The sequence below is a fragment of the Tachysurus fulvidraco genome, chromosome 1 (genome assembly GCF_022655615.1).
Source record: "Tachysurus fulvidraco isolate hzauxx_2018 chromosome 1, HZAU_PFXX_2.0, whole genome shotgun sequence".
NCBI classification, from domain to species: Eukaryota; Metazoa; Chordata; class Actinopteri; order Siluriformes; family Bagridae; genus Tachysurus; species Tachysurus fulvidraco.
The window spans coordinates 31,132,850-31,152,085 of NC_062518.1; the positions used below are offsets into that span (position 1 = coordinate 31,132,850).

Consider the following 19,236-nt stretch of genomic DNA (forward strand, 5'->3'; position numbering starts at 1 on the left):
CATGCTAAGTGTGTGTTACACATGCAGGCGTGTGGGTGTGTGTTTGTGTGTGTGTGTATGAGGTATTCAGTAAGTGAAGTGTAAGCACAACAGACATAAAGCATGCTTGATGCAGGTTGATCATGTGGAAGCTGCGAGTGAAAGAGCACATGCTGGCACTGCCTGCTTTTTATCGTATTTACAAATGGCTCAAAAGACCAGTTGGATGCTCCCAAGGTGGAGTGGTAGGGGGTTAGTGGTGGTAATAAAGTGGGGTGGGGGTGGATGTAGGTGCTTAGTTGACTATTCACCAAAAACCTGCCCAGTGCCTAGAATTCCTCTGAGGAATTCAAGGAAATCATGCATTGAAACTACTCCATAATGTTGAAGCGTAGCTCTGATCAGTGAGGAGTGGCGCCCTTCCTGAGTTTCAAATGTCAGCAACTCACATTACCTTCTCACAAGAAAAGACACGGCACAGGAACGAAAACCTCTTTTGATACAAACAAGCTTGTTAGAACATTGTACTCAATTTACTTGAGAAGCGAACAGATTTATTGTGTGTAACAGTGTTTGGGGATGGGATGGCAAGATAATTTGCATGTCAGAACACTGCACTTAATAAGGACCGTAAATGAGGTTACAGGATATTGGACAAGTCTGCAAATCTGGTTTCCTAGCAATCTCACATGAAAAAGCATGCACGCCTTAAAATAGCAGGTGGAGAGCCAATCATAATACTTTATTTTCAGAATGTAATTTTCTCAAGCCTCGCCAGTAATTAACCTCCCTACAAAAAGGTATTGGAAGCACGGCAGCTATACTGTGCTAAAAGACTGGACGCAGAGTATGATTGGCTGAGACTAGGATGGATCGGGGGAAAAAGGGAGTGGATTCAACTTTATCTGTGAGCGAAAGCAAGCCTTTACTTTCCTAATTCTCTATCACTGCCATTTCTATTTAAAACCAATGGCTTTTTTAACTTCTGCAGAATTGTTTTTTTTTTCAGAGATAATTTTGCACCGTCTCATCAGAAGCCTTCTCTTAGCCAACGAGATCAGTTACAATGATGGCTGTCCAACACCTTGGCTGATAATTGCCTGCGAGTGGTGTAACTAGTTTTTCAAATGTGTTAAATAGAGGCAAAAAGATCTAAGCAGCATGAAAGAAATCCTGAATCTCACATCTCACCTCATGGACTGAGGTCCACCAGAGCTTTAGCTCATTTAGTGCCAGCAGAAATATTCTATTCTAATTTCTGTCTTCTCTTTGCGTTACTATATGAAACAAAAAGCAGTGCAACAAAGAACTGTAATACATTAGTATTAGACGATCAGCTAAATATTTGAATTTTACTGTTTGCCTTGATTTTTTTAGCTGCATTTTAAATTTCTGTCTATAGTTATATAAATATCCAAACAAACAAACAAACAAACAACTAAATAAATAATCAATCTCTGAAGAGGAAGCATTTCTGTTTCAGACATTTTACTCAAACTCACAAAATGAATCAATACACATTAATAATGCATCACATTAGTTATCAGTAAGAAAGGAATCAGAGCGAATGAGCGTACAGGATGTTTTAGGAAAGACTTTGACTAGACACAGCAAAAGATGCAGCATATTAGCTGTATGGCAGGTTAATGGCTCATTAAGGAACATTGTCATGCTAATAACAACACCCTGCCAAGAAGAGTCCTCTTAAATTAGACACCAAAAAAAAAGGATTGTGCTCTTTTCATGCAGTCCTTTAAATAAGAAGTGCCACATTCGAAGCACAGCCTTGCAGGATTCACTGTGAGTCTTTTCATCTTTGTGATAAGTGGGAATTGAGAAGTTCAGATGTAGTGCATGTGGACGCGCAGATGAAGAGCCTGATATGTGAGTCGAGACAGGAGGAGGAGGAGGAGGAGGAGGAGGAGGAGTGGGGGGTTTGGGGGGAGTACACTGAGGTTGATCTTAAGTAATGCAGGCAAAATGTCAGGATGGAAGAACTGAGAGCGGCTAGCCTTTGGCCCAGCTGGCACGCTCATCCAGTGCTTATTATATACAGAAAGTTATTTATAAAGGCTAACATGTGTCACTACCTCTTGATGTGCTACCACACTCTCTGCTTTAACCCACTGCTTCTTACATCTCTGACTTGTTTACTTGCCAGTCTAAATTGAGGGCAATCTGAGGGCAAGTGTGAAGGTACAGGGTGAATGGCAGGTTCCACATGCTGCTAAGCACACTCGTCTGCCCTTACAGACACAAGTGTACACACAACACATACAAGGAAAAAAAATATTGCTGGACGTTTGGTGTAGATGCACATCTTCTCTTTTTCAGTCTCTCTCTCTCTTAGGCACACATACAGACATAATGGCTGGTCAGAATATTGAATGGAGGAGCTAAAAATATTCTACAACCTATGAGTAAATCAGAGTTACTATTATGAAAGCATTATGCTTGAGCTTTATAGCGCAGAGTCTACTTACAGACATAAAGCTATTATGTAGGCACATTCACTGAAAGACATAAAGGCAACCACAGTTGTGATTGCTATTTAACCCAGCTAACACATTTATCAGTCAGCCCTGACACGCACACACACAACCATTTAGTAGACTATTTGTACTTCTAGATGTCTTATCCGAACACCCCGTTCTTATTTTCTTTTTCCAGCCCCTCCACATTTTCACGCCTTGTGACACTCTCACATTATGTTTTCTTGTTGCTATCTGATCTGAGTGATATGACCGCACAACACATCTTCTCGATAGTGCATGGTTATACTTTTTATTCACTTCAACTGGTGGTTACATTGGTTCATGAATATACCAAAGAAATAGAAAAGCGTGAAGAGCTGTTCCTACCTAGCACTGTTCCCTTCTCATTACTGGCATTCGTACAACTATACCATGTGCCTCTGACACCAGGAGACTTTTGATTCACGAAGCATGGGGAAGTGTGCCAGGAGCCTGATAGATGATTGGATCCATCCTGATAACTCCAGGTTATGGTTCCAACAGGTGAGGATAAGCATGACAATGATGATTGTGATTGAGATATTAAATCAATCAAACTAAGATATAAACCCTTACTGAGAAGCTTCAGGAACAGGTTAATGACAACATTTCTAAAAAAAATGTTGCTGGTTGTCATTGGTCACAAAGAAAAAAATATTAATTTAAGCTATTTGTTAGTGTCTTGGTACCATTTCCTCCCCATCTCAATCTTTGGTGGGATGTATGTCTCTTAGGGAGACTAGAAAGTATTTTCCTAACAAGCATTTCCACCATGAGCGACATTACGTTTCACAATTAGCTGATCGGGGATGTCATATACAACCACTGCTCTCTTTCCCCAAACACAATTAAACTGCTTATGGAAAACACATAAGTCAGTATATGTTAGTGCATTCACTATACTCCTCATTCATTTTTCCAACATTTTGCCAAGACATATCTTATATGTAACATTTTATGCAGTGTTAGAGCCCAAAGGCCTGGTATAATTGTATCCGTTTATAGACTGTACACTAGGCCAAGGTCACCAATATAGTCACTCAATGCTATAACATATTTTTAATGGGGTTCAAAGCTGGCAGGCTACATTTATATAGGATGAGACATGGCCAAAGAAATAGATGCCAGCTGGCTGCCATATGAAGCCAAGTCACTGGCGTACTAGCAAAGGATTCTCGCCGTTCTTCATGCTTGTACACGCATATACAGTCACATGCATCGATATGTATACGTGGGTGTAAGCAGTGTAGAGCTGTAACTGTATACGAATAGATTTTCCGTATTTAAATGATATAAAACATTTTTTTTTTAAATTGCTGCTTATTCCCATGTGAATTTGTCAACATTAACATGTGTGAGACAGCTCAGCGAGGATTAAAGCAGACTTTTTCTGTCTCATCATCATCAACACTGCTTTAGAAATGTCCTCAAAAGCGATTCTGCTGATCTACTGTTTTCTTTTTCTATCTAAATGACTTCATGTAGAAGATCCGCGTGATGCTATTTTAGTGTCTTAGCTATGTACCTGTTCATTGTTGCAATGATTTTCATTTTGGCTTTTAAATATAGACATGGTAACCCTAGCAGAAGCATAATAATCCCTGCAAATAAAAACATAATCTGTTGTTTTTCTTAATTCTTTATAAGGCTTTGCATTATTTAAACAACCATCAATGTTCTGCAATGTAAGCTTCTGTGTAGAAGACGCTTCATACATCTATCGCAAGCTAATTGCTGCATACTTACAGAGAGTAATAAAAATGCTATTAAGTAAAATACCTGTCATTAACCTAACTGGGTTAATATAGGAATCAGCAGGGTTTAATAAACAAAAGCGGTGGTTTCTGCTTCATGCAGGGCTAATTTCAAAATGTGCCATCATTAGTTACGTTAAAAGAAGGGATCAGTTTATATAGACTGAAAATGTAAAGAATACTTTAAATTTGCTTGAATATGTTTCAGTGAGTATAAGCAGGAATGTAACAAATATTTATTGGAAGAAATGTCCGATCTTTTCTCTGTAAATGATTGAGCTGGTTTGTGTATTTTGAGCATGTTTAAATACACACGGTTTATCATTTAGGTAAACAAAGAATCTACGAGGTATGAATTTTATGACCATTGGCTGTAACTCCCAAGGCAGTGAAATTGTAGTTGGCTTTTGTACTTTTGTTCTATGGTCCATAAGTGCAGGCTATAACTCTGCTCAGGCTGCTTTAAGAGGGCCGGAGACACACATAAATCAGCAGCAAATCTCCACAAACCAATCAACCTGTTCATTTGTAAAAATCTGTGTTTATAGAAAGGCCTGTGTTTATTGTCTATTCAAATGCCTATGCATGTTAACCAAGAGTGAAACCATAAAAAACACAAGGTTAAACATTAAAAGCCTCTCAGACATGCTCAAGTTGTGTTCTTTGTGGCTGTAGGCTTACATAGACCGAGTTGAAACGATGATCTCATGTCAGGGATGTTAGGAAAGGAAATATTTAGACTCCAAGACTCTTAGTGTCACATGAGACCCAGTGATGAGCAGCCTGGCATTTCAGATACTGTACAAGATAATAATGTCTGGCCATTTATAGATAACCAGGATTCAGGGGAAAAAGACCCTCATGGACGGTATTTGTTTTTCCATGCTGTTAAGGAACGATGCCAACTTTTTCCGTATGCACAAAAGAAAGACTATAACGGGCTTTCCAGAGAGTGTGTACTTTCCCTTTAATCTCACCTTTAAATTCAGGTGACCTGAACCAATAATAGACTGTCATTTATTTAGCATTCTTAGCATTTGTATGTGCACGAAAAAATGGATACTCCTGATAGTACTAAAACTTCTGACATAATTAGTCCATCATCATATATGTCATTATGAAGTGTGAACAAATAAAGAAAATATGTTATAATTTGAGTGTTAATTAAGTGAGAGATGTCTTTTTTAGTCAATTCTGTCAGTCAATAATTGTTATAGACGTCAGTGTTGCCACCACTCTCCCATTCTCTGTTTCTCCGCCTCTGTTTGTTGTGCTTTATGGGCGGAGGACAAGTGACAGGAGCATGAAATTGATGTGATGAAAAACAACTGGGCTATCTCTATGAGCCATTGGCTGCTCTATTAAAATTCCCCGCCCTGTATCACAGCATGTCCCTGTGCCTCTTTTGCGATAGAGGGGCATGTGGCAAATTACTCAGCTACTATCACAGGTTATCAGCCCACAGCATAGATGACCCCTTTTCTGAAATATCTCCTCTCTGTCTCCTCAAACTGCTCAGATTTTCAGTTACCTTCTTGTTCTGTGTCTTGAGATGAACTGACAATATAGTATTGTTTGAGCAGAGATCAGGCAGAATACTATGCTGCATTTTGTCACCAGATAAAACATCAGCTGTTAAGCATACTGTGAGGTATCAATTTAATGTGGTCAGATAATCAACAATATGCAGTCACTTGAGTTTCTTGAACCAACAGAGCTCAGAGAGAGACAAGCTTCTCTGACATCAGCTGCAGTAACACAAAGCAGGAGACGATAGTGCTGTTTAAGAGCAAGTATGAATGTATCGTCTAACGTATTCTGCTGTTGAATGTCGGAACTGGAAAAGTGTTCATAAACACTGCTGTTGGTGCAAAATATCAGATTTGACAACTTTCCAAGCCAGGAGACGGTTGAGGATACAGGTAATTAGCAGGGATAATTGGTCTGAGGTGCTCTGTCTTTGCAGTTTCCATAGGCAAGTAATTAATTATAACATCAGTGAAGTAGGCATGCTAACAAAGAATTGAACAGGTATAGCTTGCAAGTTAGCCGAATTTATACCACTTTAACAATCTTAAATACCTTGCCTAAGAATAAGAAATGACGCATTTGTCCCTGGATGTCTTGGTCGTTACTGAGTTGGCTAGGATGGAAATGCTCGCTAGCTAACTTTTTTTAAACAACAAATTAACTTACAGCATTTGGGCAACACCTTGACTTTGAGTGCAGTTACTGTACATCCTTTATATCTCAAATGTCTCAAAAGTTCTAAGCATCAGGAGACTTTTATTTCTTTCTATCATCCACTGACCGAATACAAAGCCATAAGAATCTTCTAGAATTCCACAATCTGATCCTGTTAGTTAGTTAGTTAACTAAACAGTATGCTCATTTTATTGATAATCTTTAACATCAAGTGGAAAATATTTCAGCTAATGTCAGTCTGATTCCTAAACCCATTCCTTGATATATTCCTCACATTATAACTAGCATAAGATCTTCTTTTACAGACAGGTTGAATATGCATCTCTGTTTGTTTCAAGACCCAGAAAGGTCTCTTAGGACAACACATGCACACCACACACTGTACAGTATTAAATATAAAAGAAACCCAGCACAACCCTTTGGCCTAGCATCGTCATCATTTCCCAGCAGTGCCGTGTTTACATATTCTGAAATCCTAATAGGCTTATTGTTATATGCATATTCACAAACTCACCCCTGCCCTCAAATCTAAGCCTTCTGAGGCCCTAGCTAATGAAATATTGTAGTTTGACTTAACTAGAAATATGGGAAAATGAGAGTAAGCCAGGAATTAAGAACACCCAATGAGTTACTGCGAGCTACAGTGTCATTTAGTATGTAAATGAGTGCATAAGTAAGTGACCAGGAGCATAAGTGAATTAGAATGGAAATAGATGAAGAGGTAAATGAATAAGAGCGTTATGTAAGTGAGTTTGTATGTAAATCGGTGCATAAGAGAGTGAGGGGGAAGTCAATAAGTGGCTTAGTATGTAAATAAATGAATAAATCCATGACTTAAAACAACTGTGTATGATTTTTGAGAGTAAAATGAGTGGATATGTAACTCTGTACATAATTCCTGAGGCAGCAAGTAGAATAGTTAGTTATGTCAACTTGTATTCCTTTGGTTCCAGGTACTGTATGGCCTGTTAGATTGATTGTTTAAACTATTAGTAGCTCTGAATGTCTCTTCGCTTGAGCCCTGGGCTGCATTTGTAACATTCAATTCAATTCAAGTTTATTTGTAAAGCACTTTTTTACAATGGGCTTTGTCTCAAAGCAGCTTTACAGAATAGAAACATAGAACAGAAGGTAAACATAAGGAGTAATATAAAGAATTCATCTAAAAATTCAAGATATATATAGTTCACAGTGTGTGTGTATGTATGTATGTATGTATGTATGTATGTATATGTATTTATCCCCAATGAGTAAGTCTAAGGTGGCTCAGGCAGCAGTGGCAAGGAAAAACTCCCTTAAATTAGAGGAAGGTACCTTGACGGGAACCAGACTCAAAGGGGAACCCATCCTCATATGGGTGACACTAGAGGGTGTGATTACAAATATACAGTCAAAAAAATGTTGTATTGGTGTAGCATTTGAGGTTACACACGATAAACCACCATGTAGACCAGAGAGCTATCTGGGAATTTACAGAGAAATGCATCCAATCTATCTGGAAGGCACTTACAGCAAGACAAAAACCAAAAACACATTGGCAGCACAACAAAGAGCTTCATAAGGGGAAAAGTTTTAAACTGGCTAAGACAATCCCCAGACCAATTGAGCAGCATTTGACCTTCTGAAGAAGAGATCGAATACCAAACCACTCAAAACAAACAACAAGCTGAAGTAAAAGTCTAGAGAAACATTACAAAAGAATAATGTAACAGTCTTATGACATCAGTGGGTAAGTAGGTTGCCAATAAGTTTCCAGCTTGCTATTGTATGAAAGGGACATTCAACCAAATACTACGTGTTATTTACTTTTATTATTTTAATTCTGTCTGTTCTTGTACATTTGCTCACTTACAGATTGGGTGACATGCCATCAAAGGTGTCATGTTCTAAGTAGTTTAACGCATCTAGATGTATATATCAGGAGATGAAAGCTGAAATTCTGATTAATCGTCTCATACTCATCTTTTAATAATGAATAACAGTCATTATTTATTTAAAAAATGTTCCAAAGTATTTCAGCTAAAGGCAAAGCAGTATCTCTGTTTGCAGTTCAGCTCACGTTTTTATTTTTGCTTTGAGCAAGCACTCTCTGTGTCTCCATTTCTCTGTCTTACGTGGATCATCTTCCCTCATGTCTAGATAATGTGGCAATTACTCCTTAATTACATGTGTCATTTGGATGAGAGGGGCTGACTGCAGCCTGATAAATCCTGTTCACCGCAATGGCAAGTCTCCTGGTGGGGAACTGCTAGCATCCTGAGACTGTGACAGAGTAATAGACCTGAATTTGGGGAAGAGAGTGTGATAGTAATGACGGCTTATGAAATATATGCCATATTCTTGTAAGGACTAGTTGGTTTGTCTTTTTTAATTTGGTTTTATTTGTCATTTGATCATTTGTCCATTCGTGCGTCTTCGGTTACAGCTTGGTCATGAGGGCAGCTGATATGATATCCTCATATCCTAACCACTAGGTGTGAAGCAGGGACACACCTTGAATGGGTTTTCAGGCCACCATACACACTTTCATTCACACCTACTGTAGGGGAAATTCATCATAGCCAATCCACCTACATGTTTTTGTTTCATAGAAGAAAACCAGAGATACAAGAGGAAAGCCATATGAATGCTGGGAGAATATACAGCAAACATACACATACACATGCACGTACAGTAACCTGAGTTTTTGGTGTCGTCACAGCTCCTCTTGCCCCCGAACCATCGACAACCCATTTTCTCCTCAGTTTGGTTACCTGGCAATTCTTCCCCACCAGCCAAATCGTCCATATCACAACAACCAACCAGGAATAGTGAAGGCTAACAAATGCTTTCACTGAGACATGTGAAGCCAATCAGTGGCTGCTCTTGCAGTATAAAAGGGCATCTTAACACATTAATCGGAAAGCACTTTCTGCCCTCTTCCAAATACATGAGCTCACATAATTGGCTACTGTCACTTTGACTGATAGGATAAAGAGAGTGTGCCATGCCTCCCATCCAGAGAGTAAGGCCATGTTGTACTTCCTTGTCATCTGACCACAGATGGTTGTTGCATCATCAGTATTCAGTTTGTGGTTTCCCCATAGTGTGAACCCTCTCTGTTGTGCTATAGTGTTTGAACACACAGAGTGAATATCCTACATAGTGTCACAAGATGACATTTTAAGATTTCTGTTGTTACACCTACATGGAACAGCCGTGTGCTTTGTTCTCTTCATTGACCAGAAATATAATAATACGATACAAAAATATGATGATCTTTTATACAACCTTAGGATTACTGGAATTTGCTTTATTGCATTGATACAGTCAGTGATCACTTAATTCTTAGATGAAAATAATCTGATAACCCTGTCATGTGCTGCAATATTTACATTGGTTTCAGTCGATGTTCCTTCCTCTGTGTGTGTTCATCAAAAGTTTAGGTAAAAATTAAAAGGAGCTTTAGCTTTCCTATTCTTTTTCCCAGTATGTTTGGTTGTGAGGAGGAGAAAGTCCTTCTGTAAGGGGAAAAAAGATGATGATACACTGATTTTTATGATGCCGTAAGGATTTTCAGCCTCACAATTCCACCCTGTATGCAGGCTAGTCAGAAATGCATCTCACATGTATTTTTCTCTCAGCTCTTCGCATTTTCTGAAAATAATTAGTCTGGTCATGGGCAGTGCACACCTTTTCAATAATGTTTCGTGAATGTTCCAAATACTGTGCCCCTCCTTCTCTTCCCTCCTTACCTCATGATGTGATTTTAACATAGAATTAAAGCTAGCTTGCCATTCAGATAGTGACCTAATTCTTCTCCGGCATGCACACACCGCTAAAGGGGTAAAAAAGGCAAGCTCAGCTTCACACACAAAGTGACTTCTAATCATACCAGTTCTTCAGAAGAGCTGTTGTTAATGTTCTTTTCACTTTTTTTCAGGTTAGCGTAGCTAATACATTGAGTTGCTTTGATCTTATCACTCATCATCATTTAGCTCACTATCATAGACTAGTGTCAAAAAATGTCAAACTCTGCCATTCCATTTTGATGTAAATCTGTTTTTTTGTTTTGTTTTGTTTTGTTTTTTGTGCCAGCATGTTTAATGACTGTATGGTGATAGGGGAGCTTTTTGGACACACTGCTGTATCCTGTATAAGACCCTACTCTCTTAAGTGACCGTGATATTTTCATCTGCAATAAGAGGTGCTTCAGCATTGGAAGCCTTCACTGTGAAATAAACCAGGGCTTCCCCACCAAGCCCATACTTCTCTCTTGAATGGTCTCCTGTTGGTGACATGTGGCTGTTTCACACCATTGTTATTTCCAATTTCATAGTTGAGCCCTGGCTAGCATGCCCCAGCTATGGCATTCACTACAGCAATACACGCCGGACTCTCCAAGGCAGCAATCAGCCACACTCCTAACCCTCTTGTGAAATGGCTGACTTTGTCAATAGACAGCCTATTGTTCTGCTAGAGTGGGGCTGAATACCTTCCTTTCATTCTTTTCTGGAGATGACTTCCTTTCAGAAGTGTGGGCTTTCATTTGCTGTAATTATCCTTAGCGTTATTTGTAGACTTAAGATTGTATCCTGTGTACTGAGGTGGAAATGCATTTTATGTGAGGTATATGTGGGGTCCCTCTCATTATATTTTAAAAGTACCTTTCATCTATATTTCCTTTTGGTTTTTGGTTGCAAGGCATATTTAATGATCACAGATCTTTCCAAACAGCCAAAGCTTCTTGATGTTGGATTTTGATTCACACATATTGCATACAGCAGTCAGGTTGGGGATTTTAATTAAACACTGAATCATTTGGGTTCAATTTTCATATGCATGCATGTTTATATACCATTTTATGCCTGTCCTTTTTTTTATCAAGAGCAGACTGGCAGTAAAACCATACTGAAGGACATATGTCCTGTACAGTATGTCAGCTATATGTTTCACTTGGATTGCCATGCCACAGTTCCAGCATGATCCTCACACCATGCCAGTACTCACTATGACAGAATCTGTCTTTGAGACTCTATAATACGTACTTCTTGCCAAATGTATAAAATGCATCCACTTGTTTTCTCTTGTCAGATGTCCACATTGAACATTTTGCACACCACCTTTGCCTGTTTCTTAGTGCTATGGTTTTCCCACCACAAATGATGAAATACAGCCTAGAAAAGAAAAGAGTCAGCTTAAGCAAACATGAGCACAGATGCTTTCAAACTGCAAGGTAAGCTCCTTGGGCTTTGCCCCAAATCTGCTTCCAAGCCCACATTAATAAATGTTTTAGTGGAGAGGCATGTCCAAGTCTTCAGTGGTCATGGCTTATCAAAGCATTTCTATGGGCAAGTAACCTCAAATATAGACTGAATTTACAGACTAGTCCATGTTAAATGCATGTTCATGCCCTCATCAACATGACACAAAGAGTAATTGCAGAATTGTAGGATCTGGGCTTTCGTTTTGTGCTAGAAAGTCAGGCACAAGACTAAAGACTCTTAAATCAGAGTTTTTTTTTTATTGTAATAAAAATAGACATGAGGCTTATGTTAATGAGCTCATTGAAACAAGTTGCACAGATATTTAAATGACAGATGCTCCATTTAATCTGAATAAAAAGCATGTAATTGTTGACGTTTTCAGAATGGAGATTTATTTTTGGAAGAAGCCAATACTTGAGGTTTGTGGTTTATAGTTTGAGGTAAAGCTGTATTGAGGTATAACAGTTTGAGGTATAGCTGTATATTTCATCGCTTTGATATTGGTTAGGCATGGAGGGTTTTGTTTTTCTTTTTTAGTAGGGACAAAATGTCTGGTGATGGAACAACTGTTTACGGTTATTATAACGTAAGTGATAAGAATAACTGAATTGTTTTGTGAAAGTTCCACAACATTAAATAGTATCTTAGTACTACAGTAAAAAGTAACTATAAATGGATAACACAAACTACAATTTGTTCACTAATGAGCTGTGATATTATAGGAACATAATCCACTCCTAGCAATATCACAACACCCAGTCGTTGATTATTTTCATACAACAGCACACTCCTTATTTTAAACCACATACATATACAGTAACATCTGCATTTTATCTGGATCCTTGTGCACGGGTATGGAGAGTGTGTTATGTTGATTTTGTTTGGTGATCTCAAATCATTCCTTTGGCATTTAAATTCAAATCTCATTGTCAACATGATGTACGATATTTCTTCTTACATCCATATACAGTAACATTGTGCATTGCTTGCCTGGAGACCGGCTTTCTGTAAAACATACTATCAGCTTTCCTTAAAGACTTCATCGTGCCAACGTAACACACTGAACCAAATTAAAAGGCATTTGAAAGAAAATTACAACAGAGACAAGTCTATTTTTAGCCTACATTTTCTTAATTGGCATGGTGAGTACAATCAGATAAGGTTGTGTGTGCACGCGCGCGCGCGCGTGCGTGTGTGTGTGTGTGTGTGTGTGTGAGAGAGAGAGAGAGAGAGAGAGAGAGAGAGAGAGAGAGAGAGAGAGAGAGAGAGAGAGAGAGAGAGTGTGCCACATGCCTCTACTATGCAATAGGCAGCCATCCATTTCCATTCCTTATGCTACCTCCTAAAATCACTGCATTGTTGGGTTGCAGATTAATTTCTTTTACATTGATATTTTATATAATATCTGTAAGTGGTAAGTGTAGTTGTCAGAGCTGCCTGTGTTTGTCGGAAAAGACACATAATTCGGCCATAACATTTATTTGCTTTTTGCTCTCTATGAAATTGGCTTAATGTGTATGTGTGTGGTTAATCATCGGAGCATTCGAGTTACAGAGTTAAAAGAATCATTTGGCAATGATTTAAATTTTTCCGCTGGTTGTAACAGGAGTTGATCAGACAAGACACCGAGTTTGGTGTCTCTCTTGTAGCTATGAAGCTGCCAAGTATTGGAAGCATATGGTTACCAAATATACTAATGCAAAATGCATGTCAGGATAATCACACACTTTCTGCAGCTCTGCAAAGTAATTTGTAATACACCTGCATTTTTAATTTTTGACACTGTATGCTATACTGATGTCCATAAAGAAACATATCATTGACATGTTATCAGCACTGCACAGCTGAAGAGCCATTTTGAATCTGTAGCACCTTTTTTTTTTGATGTATAACAAAATAATAAATACAATTTTATAAAAGTATACACATATTATTACATACTGTATACACAAATTGTATTACTTATCTTGAAATGGTTGCCTGCTTGATTCATATGAAAAAGTATGTTCTAGGGGTTAGTTTTTACAGTGAAGATTTTGGAATTACTCAAGATCAGGCTACAGTTTTTGACACCTGACTACATGAACATTGTAACATGTTGTACTGCCTTCACTATTATTGTTGTTACTAAACCATGTGCTGATTTCTCTTCAGCTGTACATAGTTGATACGTTTGATATGCATAGCAGAAATCTTGCATATGTGTAGTTATAGGTGCCAGACTGTTCACATTGATGTTGCCCTACATATATGTGCAGCATGAAGAAGTGTTGCTCCTTGTTGGCCATGTTTGGCTTATAGCCTCAGTGGATCAAGTCAAGACTATTTAGACATGAGTTATAGTTTGGCTACAAATGAGATAAGTAGGAAGTGTAGCCTTTGCAAATATGATTAGTATTTATAGTATTAATGTGACAACAAATAGTATTTGTTGTCACATGGCAGGCAAATTCATATAGTAATGTACACACATACTATAGCCAAATGTTTGTGGACACCAGACCATTACATCCATATGTGAGTCTTCTCTAAACCGTTGCCTCAAAGTCAGAAGCACACAATTGTCTGGAAGGTCTTTGTGTGCTATAGTGTGAAGGTTTGGAACCCAAACCTGTTCCAGCATGACAATGCCCCTGTGCTTGAAATGAAATCAATAGAGACATGGTTTGCTAAGGCTGGTCTCTGCTGCAGAGAGCCCTGAACTTAACCCCACTGAGTATATTTGGGATGTACTGGAATCACTAATGGCTCAGCAGGCAAATTCTCAGGGCCATGCTCCAAAATGTACAAGAAAGCCTTTCCATTAGAGTGGAGGCTTTTATAAGAGCCTGGGCGTGATGTGTTCAACGTGGAAATATGTTTATGATGTTCAGCTACATACTTTTAGACATAAACTGCATCTATATATTGTATTTCCTGTTATAATAGACAGCTTTATTTGTCTTATATGCACCCAGCGACTGCTTTTAGGGACAGAGCACTGAGCATCAGAGGCAGCTGTTAGTCTGTGTGCTGTGTCTCCTGCTTTGTTTAGACTGTCTACAGACCTTTTGTTTTTGTTTTCCGCGGCACTGTTTCATATACACGAAATGTTGACACTGTACACCGTTGTCACCTGCTGCTGCTGCTGCTGGACGTTGAGGAAAGGAAAAACCCTGTGTGTCATGAGCAGAAGCATGTGATGATTTTCCATTGTGGGGTTGGAGTGAGATCTCTGTTATAGCACTAACAAGCTGCAGCGCGGCTACTTCGCTCCACAAACCTTACAAGCCAACTTCCAGATAACTCTCCAGCACCACATCAACATCTGTCAAGCTGTGCACAGAGCTGACACATAGTGACACTTCTAGGAGGAGCGCCACACCAACATCTGGCCAGCTGTGCACAGAGCTGACACACTAGAGCTTCTGACTCCGAACAGAAGACACCGATTGAACGGGACGGTCTTAAAATCTGCTTCATAAACATTTCAACCCAAAATATCCGACTAAACCTGATTCCAATTTTTTATATATATATTTTTTATTTTTTTTGCACACCGTGTCTGGAGATTTGGGATAAAGATTCGCTTAATAGAGCGTTCGGTATCTGTTTACTTTGCTGCGCGAAACTAATTAAGGATTAAAGCGTGTTTTTTTTTTCTTTTTTTCCCCCTTTAAGCAGCACCAAAATAGCAATTAAGATCGACACGCAGTCTGGAAACACGGAGAACATCCGCGCAAATCTGTGCGCTGAAGAACATCTACACACTTCAGAGCAGAAACGCGGCTCGCGCACAAGCAGCCAATCTAATTTCCCTGTAATAGCCTAGTGACCTGATTTTTTTTTTCTAGCTCTCTCTCTCTCTCTCTCTCTCACTTCCAACTCAATTCCACGCGACAATCTAAGTTTAAACCATGCCCTCTTGTAGTCGTGCCGTCGGCTGGGTAGCGGCACTAGAAGGCGAGAAGATAAGCTTGTGCTTATAAGCGGAAGTAGGAGCCCGCCTGCTGGAGCGGCGCGTCATCGTGCGGAGAGGCGCTCGCGCACCACACACACAAACACACACACACACACACACACACACACACACACACACACATACACACACACACACACACACACACACACACTCCTCCCTGCCTACTTTTAATAGCTGCGTCATGTGACGGAGAGCAGTTGTAAGGCAGGTGCCCCTCGGTTCATTCTCAGTGAGGGGGCACTTCCCTGCACGACAGCACCATCGGGAACTCTTGGATTTTTTTACGTTTCCTATTGATTTTTATTATTATCTTAATTCTTTTTATTATTATTAGATTTTTTTTCTCGTACCGTCATTCAGTGGCTGGATGGCGTGGGACAGGTGCAACCAGGAGTCGGTGTGGACGGAACTAGAGGTGAGAATAAACGCGAAACTTCATTTACCGGCGTCGGGGAGTGAAATTTGCGCGGCGGTGTAAATGTCTGACACTCGGTCTGACTGCCGCTGTCCGGTAACCGGAGCTGAGCGGAGGACATGGAGCCCCGGGATGCACGGGAATGTGGCTGATCACGACACACTGCTGTTTGTATGGGCACAAATGTGCTTTTTTCTGTGTTCCGTCGGTGTGTTTTTTGAGATCGTTTTTCTGTACCAGGCTGTTGGAGTGCGTGCTGCTCCGTATAGCGCACAGAACATACACACGCACACACACACACACACACACACACACACGATCTGTCCGAGTCCGAGTCCGAGCTCACAGCCGCCTCCGGTTTGGGTTTGCGTGAGCTATGTATCTGCGCCAGGTATTGTGTTGCGCACGGAAACTTTCTTTTTTTTTTTTTTTTTTTGGTTCTCTCTCTCTCTCTCTCTCTCTCTCTCTCTCTCTCTCTCTCTCTCTCTCTCTCTCTCTCTCTCTCTCTTATGGATATTTAGATTTGAAAATGCAACCCGGATGAAGGTGCGCGCTGAAGTGTTGGACCTCTGTTTAGGATGCGCTGTCACTTCATACGCACGGACACGTGAGTGCGATTGCAGGCAGAGACGCTTTCAGACACCCCATACGGTGTAAAGTCGCAAAGAACAGAGGGTCTGAAGAAGGCTTGCTGTGGTAACAGGATAGATCAGGATAAAAAAAAAAACAACAAACACATGGATCAAACCATAAAGCAGCGTTTTACCACTTTTTTTTACCCAGAAATGACATTTTTCAGTGTGTGGATTACGTGTTTTTTTTCTTTTTGCCTTGTTGAGTTGTGATTGCGTCCCTTCATCCGTATGTTGATCACTGATACAGTGCTGTTGAGGGAACATGATGCTCTTACGACTCGTATGAAAAGTTCCGAGTGGTTAAGGTTAGGGATAGAGGGCGGGGCCACAACATTCCCTGCACTGACCAGGAATTCTCTGTCTATCTGTCTGTCTGTCTGTCTGTCTGTCTGTCTGTCTGTCTGTCTCTCTGTGTACAGAACTCGTACTGGCTTCATTGACTTGATGCTCTGGTAAAATGTACACCCACGGAAACAGTCTGTAACACCTCAATAATTCATGTTAGAGATGTCTCAGGTCTGAGGATGAATATTGACTTTTCTCCTATGTATGTCCTGTTCATTGTGCATTACTCTTTGTAGTGCATGCTGGATTTTTTGTTGTATTTTTTATTATTAAATATTGCAGAAGGTTCTTGGTTAACAGCCTGGCTACAGGAGCAGAAATCCAACCTCAAACAAAGCACAAGACTGCATCAAGTAAACATCACCTTAAAAGCCTGTTCAATCAAGCTTTCTAGTTCACTGCTCAGAAACACAGAGCGCAGTAGTGCATGCTGTGTGACGCTTCTTCTACTTCTCTCTCTGTATTTTTCCTTCTGTCTTTGTGTGTGTGTGTGTGTGTGTGTGTGTGTGTGTGTGTGTGTGTGTGTGTGTGTGTGTGTGTGTGTGTGTGTGTGTGTATAGGCTGCACTGAAAGATAATTTAGCTGGAAGGGCTCGTGTTTAGCTCCTCATCATTATTTAAATCTGATTCCTTGTTAATATGAGGCAGTACCTCACAGTGTGTGTGTGTGTGTGTGTGTGTGTGTGTGTGTGTGTGTGTGTGTGTGTGTGTGTGTGTGTGAGTGCGTGTGTAAGTGTGCACGTGTGTGTGTGAGAGAGTGTGTGAGAGTGTGTGTGAGGGTGATGAATCTGCACGCTCTTGCCTACTGCATTCAGAGTGAAGGGATTTGCATGATGAATAAAAACTGTCATGTTATGCACTAAGTTGTAGTGATGATCAAGTGTGACACATTCTTAGGGAGTTAATACTCTGTCCTGGTGGATACGGATCTTGACAATGTCCTGAATCAAACCCATGCATCATGCTCTCACACTCCTGCTCTCCTGGGGAGAGAAACATATCTCCAGGAACAAGGTGCTCTTACAGAGGGACCGCATGGCAGCCAGTTCTCTATTTAATCTCTCTCTCTCACTTTCTCTCTTGCTCTCTGTCTCTCTCTCACACACTTTCTCTCTGTCCCAATCTTTCTCTCTCTCTCTCTCTCTCTCTCTCTCTCTCTCTCTCTCTCTCTCTCTCTCTCTCTCTCTCTCTCTACTCTCTCTCTCTCTCTCTCTCTGCCCCACACACACACAATATGTACAAAACCTTTCTTTTGAAACACTTCAAACTAATCTCAAGAGGTGCTATTTAAATTTAGAAAGCAATTGGAACTGCTCCTTTTTTTTAGACGGCCTTCCTTAGTGTTTTCCTCAGCACATGATGCTTTCACTTTTTATGTCTATCCGAGTATAATTATGCGTACATACATTTTGTCTAATACAAGTTATAACAAAAAATGCAGTATTTGCATATAGATATATCATTGGGCATTATATGCCTATAGTATTATAAAGCTTTGACTAAAATTGAAGGTTGGCAGATTTAAAGGCTGTTGGTCTCAATGTTAGCAGTTCGGTGAAGCCTGTAATTTGTGTGTGAGGAGCCACGGAGCAGCTGTCGTTGTGTTGCTGTGAACAGTTCGAACTGCGCAACACAAATGAGAAAACTTTAACAGCAAAACTAGTCAAGACATCATTGTATATGATACGGTTGTATAGTAATATGTAGGAAAAGAGTGTTTTATACAGTCGATTAATTGTGGAATTGAGGCAGACACTGATAGAGCATGAAGAACTGCAGCGAGGACAAGAACATAAAGTTATATAAAGATACGTGATGATGCAGAGTACATTCTCTTTTTAAACTCTTTTAGCCTGCTTCAGAGGGACATACAGCATTTTGCAGGAATGATACTAACCACTTCCTGTCCTTTTTTCAGTGTGCTGCTTTGGTTGGGGAAGACCAGCCCCTCTGCCCTGACCTACCTGAACTGGACCTTTCTGAGCTGGACGTCAGTGATCTGGATGCAGATAGTTTTCTGGGTGGACTCAAGTGGTACAGCGACCAATCAGAAATCATTTCCAGCCAATATGGCAACGAGTCATCCAATCTGTTTGAGGTAAGGAAGGTCTCGCTTTGCTAGTCGATTCGCTTTACGTTTTTGAAGCTAGGCATGTGGGTAGATATTGGCAAGAGGATATTGGA

At 40.0% G+C, this 19,236-nt stretch overlaps 1 protein-coding gene across 7 annotated transcripts in view; it reads left to right on the top strand.

The window, feature by feature from the left end:
• The window catches only part of ppargc1a (peroxisome proliferator-activated receptor gamma, coactivator 1 alpha), a 276,297-nt gene that overhangs the window by 225,367 nt on the left and 31,694 nt on the right, over positions 1-19,236 (top strand). For 3 of the 7 annotated variants that reach the window (XM_047818477.1, XM_047818462.1, XM_047818455.1), the window contains exon 2: positions 18,971-19,150. In XM_047818477.1, the coding sequence (XP_047674433.1) occupies positions 18,971-19,150 (180 nt within the window). Of the gene's footprint in view, positions 1-15,808; positions 16,074-17,991; positions 18,067-18,970; positions 19,151-19,236 lie in introns of those variants that run through there. The other 4 variants (XM_047818447.1, XM_047818470.1, XM_027169428.2 and 1 more) reach the window with 4 other exon arrangements.